The following is a 5390-nucleotide window of genomic DNA, read 5'->3' on the forward strand; positions in this document are numbered from 1 at the left end:
TATGCGCCATAATAATCCAAATCACTGTAACATTACCTACCACGGACACGATAACTATACAACTGTACGCAATGGCCCAGAGGACAATTCTCCAGACTGGCTGGACAAACTGGTTCCAGGTCTGGTTATTAGTGTTGTTGGAGCTGTTGGTCCAATTTGGCGTATCTGTGAAATTAAATAAAGGATCCATTTTTGCTGTTTCAGACCGAATGTCACACTAAACCGGTGCTTATACCCCTAAATCATTACACAGCGTAGTTAAGGACCCCGTGCCTAATGCAAAGTGAAGAATGAAAAGTTTCAGAAAGCTTCCCTGCCGCACGCTTTCCTGACAGTGTACGCACCGTAGTCTACGGAATGTTCACATGAAAACGTGACTGTTTTTGAAACAATCAATAAAGAAGCGTGGTATAAATAATTAAACTGGACACTGCAATCACACTCTGTCTTTTGAAAATTCTCCGTGCGTAAAAACGGAGACGCGCCTTTTACGCACACTACAGCACAAGAACAAGTCCGTATTCTTCTAACTGATGACACACACGAGAGAGCACTGTTCCTTCCTCTCTGCCCTCGGCGGCTCTGTGATCTGCTCCAAAACTGAGCGGCTGCACGCTAGCTTATGGAGCGAGCCGCTGCGCATTCGTCCAATAGACAGCCTCTGTAATTATGGTTATGAATGAGCCCAAGTACGTTGTTTATTTCTTTCCGATTCAGCCCACATGGAGAAGCCATTCCGAAATAGCTGTTATTCGATTTAATGTGCTCATAATTCCTTTAATGGCAATAACAAACAGCACACAAGCAGAAGAATGAATTGACACATTCAGGCAGGCACATGAGAAATAATAATGTGTGTTATAGTCATTGTCATCGCAGGAGTGGCATCTTTGTTGGCATTCGTCTCAGTAGATTTAATCTTCAAATACAACTTAAGAAATGTTTGAACGTGACGTGTGATGTGGTGAGGTGCCACACTGACTGAATATCCCTGTCTTCCCACTCACTGCCCCCTCTTGTGGTCTCACAGTCTGGACTGGAGCTCAGCTGCTTCCTCTCGATGTTATCATGCTAATGACAAATATCACTTGCAGTCATGTAGAGTAACATGCTTCAGAAGATTGCTTTACACATTTCACAGTAAAGGGTTTGTGTTATTTTAACACTTTTTAGCACCCAGCAATGTAATAACTCAATGATAATGGCTATACTCATTAGAACAATACAAAATGTTGCTTAATAATTTACATATGCACAGAAAGCATGACTGAACCACTACAACAGACATTATAAGATAGTCCAGGATATTACCCTCAGTAGACCACATGCATTTATTATTTACAATACACAGGTTTATATATTTTATCAGAGCCATGTTTCTAGTCTCATGTCTGCATTTCCCAGAAGAGCAACGTGAGAAGATGAATGAGCTTAATAAGAAAGTTACTTCCAGGCTTGCCATCTGACTCTGGAAGGCACTAAAAGACAGGAGAGTGAAAAGCTAACTTAACTTTAACTCACGTCCTCTTCACAATCTGGTTGTGGAATAGAGAAGCTTTTATGAATCTGAGAGCTATTGATATTATTATTATTATTTCTATATTGGTATATAAATATTTTGCCTTAATGTTTGTCATAAAAGGTTAATGGATTGAATGAAAGGCTAAATTGATATACGGTCAACTATAGCTATTGCATTTAACCTTGTTAGTGGTGCAGCTCCGTGGATGGTATTGTCTGACTATTGGTTGGTTCTGTGTCAGTTAGTCCACCACTTTGATCCAGACTGAACTATCTATAAATACTGGATGGACTAGAATGAAATTTTGGATATTCCTGGTTTCCAGAGGATAAATCCTACTGACTTTGGATGAACTATAATCATTGGCTTTTAATCTGGAGCCATCATCAGGTCAAAACCTGCATTTGTATAATACCTGCAAAACTAATTACATCAACCACAACTGTACTTTGTGTTAGCATGCCAACACACAAACTAAGATAGGGAGCATGGTAAACCATAAACCTGCTAAACATCAGCATGTTTGCATTGTCACTAAACGTTGAATTGTTTGTCTAACAACAGTGATATATTGTCTAGAACCTGCAGTTTAGATGTACAAATTTAAATGTAAAGTTAATGCCACAAATTATATGGTCACCACAAATTCACTGCAGCTACACTATAATCCCATATAAAGAATCAGACACACTGTAGGGCTTTACTGGAATGACACTGGAAAAAGAACAGACAGAGTTTTTGTCATGCATTGAGATAATTTGCTATGTCAAACTGACAGAGCACATTAAAGAAAGCAGTTCACATCTTTGATTCTAGTTTTTTTGCCCTCATAGTGCTCATCTTTGTCAGACTGTTAAATATTGCTTCATGCTATGGCACCAGGTCAATGACTTTAGTCTTTGGCACTGGAAAATAAAGCCTGGCATTGAAAACAAGACTGTAACTGAAAAAGTGAACACTGGCAGTGAAGCATTTGTATAAAAAAAAAAAGCACAATGGTATTAAAAAAAAGTATTAACACTGAAAAAATGGACAATCCTCTGATTTTTTGTTAATGCAAATCTTTTTCAATGCCAAATATCAGAAGTTGTTATGTGCCGTTCGCACCTGTCAGTGAGCGAACGAGAAAGAGGCGGACCCAGGTAGCCGACTTCGGTGCAAGCAGTGATTTATTATGTACAGTGATGATGAGAGTAACAATACACAGAGGGAAATAGTGCGTAGTCCTGTCGATGAGTAGTAACCGGGTGTTGCATTGACCTGCCTGGGAGGGGAGAGTGGAGCCACGGTCCGGAGGAACAGTCCATGGGGAGAACACAAAACAGTAGCTGGCTAGGGGATAAATACATACAAAAACCGAAAGAGCACGGAGAAAAAATGGCCTAGAGACTAGAACGAACTGGCAAGTGACTGAGGAGTGAAACCGGGTAATATAGTGAGCAACCTAATCAAGTGCAGCTGGTGATAAGGGAGTGAGGAACAGGTGAACGTGATAGTGTTAATGGGCAAGAGACAGTAGGAAAGGTGAGGGAGGCCAGAGCGGCCGAGCAAACCTGACAGAAGTTAATCACTTAAAAAACTACTTTGGTATTGAAAGAGACATACAAAAAATTTGGAGATTGTCATTTTTCTAGTATAAATACTTTTTTAATGCCAGTGTTTTTTTATATATACATTTTTCAGTGTCAGTTTACTTTTGCTTTTTCAGTTACAGCTTTGTTGTTTTTTTTTGTTAGTTTTTTTATTTCAGTTGCGGTTTTGTTTTCAATGCCAAGATTTATTTTTTAATGCCAAAGACTAAAGTCATCAATCTGGCACCATATCATGTCTGCTTGTTCTGTATTAATGCCAAGTATTCATCTTGAAGGACCCTTTGTGTGTTGCCATCATGACTAAGACTCACTTGAAGAAAGGGACAGCAAATATGTACTGTATGTGTCATTACTGTGATTAAGGTGTTTTGTTTTTTTTTTACAACACAATCTGAGACTTTGGTCCAAAGATATCTCTCTCCACAAATATTGGCTTGATTGCCAAAAAATGTAGTTATATAAATGTGTCCTTTTATCAAGTGTTATCAAGTCAGAATTACCCCTTGAGAAACAATTTGGTCACTGATTGTGACCAAAGACTGAATTTCCATGAAATTTAAAGTGATGTCATGGCTCCCAGGGTCACCCTGAACTGTCCTTTAATGATTGCATCAAGTAAAAGGTGAAACTTTGTGCACATTATAACAATGACTGCAGAAAAATATTAGCCAATATAATTTTCAGGCAACAAAATTAAAATGGATTTGCACATCATTATCTATGTAAGGAGTTGTGACAGTGGTTTAATCCTCTGTAGATGTCAAAAACGGCCTCCCTTCTGTAATTTTCTGCAGATGTCTGATTTTCATGTTATCCCACTGACCGTTGTCAGCCCAGGTCAGCAGCTCCCCAGTGACTCAAGTACCATAACACCAACAACAACAGCAAAAAGGTATCTCCTCCAATTCAATTATAGATGGTGTCCAGATGTGGCAGTTCTGCTCATCTGCACAAGGACATTGGTTTTCTCTTGGGAGAGGTTTTGATCCCCTCTGGACTGTCCTCTCCATCACAGCTGTCAGAACAAACAAATTGCCTGAAGAAAAAGCAAAAGAGATTAGTAATACCAGTCTCTAGCACACAGTTTGGCTCACATTGCTATTTACTGTATGTTTTTAGTATGTGATATTTATCTTCATTCATTGATATTTGATTTTATTTAATGCTGTTTATTTATTTCATGTTGTTCCTTTGCTTTTATTGTGTGTTTTCTTTTGTAAAGCATTTTGTAACTGTGGTTTAGTAAAGTGCATTATTGCATCATAATGACACGCCATGTGCTTTCATTAGTTAGGGTACTGGATATTAAACTTTTTTTTTAATCAATGTCAACACACAGGTTGTAGAAATTGTTGCTAAGGTAGAGCAGGCTACGTTAGCAGCATGGCTAACCAAAATACAATGGAAGCTCAAGGCCTGGAAACGTGAAGACACCACTCACATGGTCTTGTCCCAACACTCCCCCTGACCCTGGTTTTTCTCCTGTTGACTCTCTGTACCAAATCCATCATATTAAAGATGATTAAAGACTCCGTCCTAGTCTTTGTCCGCATTTTGGGTCCGATCCTAATCCGTAACCTTACAGGATGTGACTTTCCCAGACCATTTCTTGTGTTTAGGCACAAAAAATGTGGTTATGTACAGACATAAAAGCTACATAGTAAATTTGCTGATTAAAAAACATTTCATTACACACCAGAGGCAAACTCCACCCTCCCATGATAAAAATTTGATGTTATTTTGACCTCCTATACACCCCAGTGGCCTCCTAGTGCAGACTTTCTCCCTTCATACTACAACCTCTTGTTCTGGGCATCAAATACTGACGTGAGTTGATACCCTACTGAAAACCCTATGCATCTCATAGGGGGTGTCATCTTTTGTCAAGTTATAATACACCTGCAAAGAAAAAGACATTTTTTCGTTTTTGACAATCTATGCTATGTCAAACTAAAATCAGTGTAATTGTTGACTCTTTCTCTCCTCTCTCCTTCAGCCAAATATACACATCTCCTCCTAGGTGACACAATATATCATTTCTTTATCTGTCAGGTGTATTAAGTGCTAACTCAACCATCTTTCCAACACACTCAGGAGAGTGTGAAACCAAATTATAGTGAGGTTATATCTGTTATGGAAATCAATAAAGAGGCTTCCAAGTTATCTTTTGTGTGGTTTATTAAGCAATCAAGCAATAGTCAGGTTTTGTATAACGCTGGTCAGCGTCTGGTCCCACTAGCTGGAACTAATCACAAATGTGTCTTAGGTATGTGGCC

At 38.9% G+C, this 5390-nt stretch overlaps 1 protein-coding gene across 1 annotated transcript in view; it reads right to left on the reverse strand.

The window, feature by feature from the left end:
- tacr1a (tachykinin receptor 1a) overlaps positions 1-581 on the reverse strand; it is a 59982-nt gene extending 59401 nt beyond the window's left edge. Inside the window, exon 1 of the mRNA XM_020590677.1 lies at positions 2-581. Within this exon, the coding sequence (XP_020446333.1) occupies positions 2-190 (189 nt within the window). The 5' untranslated portion in view covers positions 191-581. The remainder of the gene's footprint in view (position 1) is intronic.
- Positions 582-5390: the final 4809 nt, after the last annotated feature.

Source organism: Monopterus albus, unplaced genomic scaffold, assembly GCF_001952655.1.
Source record: "Monopterus albus unplaced genomic scaffold, M_albus_1.0 scaffold12.1, whole genome shotgun sequence".
Lineage (NCBI taxonomy): Eukaryota > Metazoa > Chordata > Actinopteri > Synbranchiformes > Synbranchidae > Monopterus > Monopterus albus.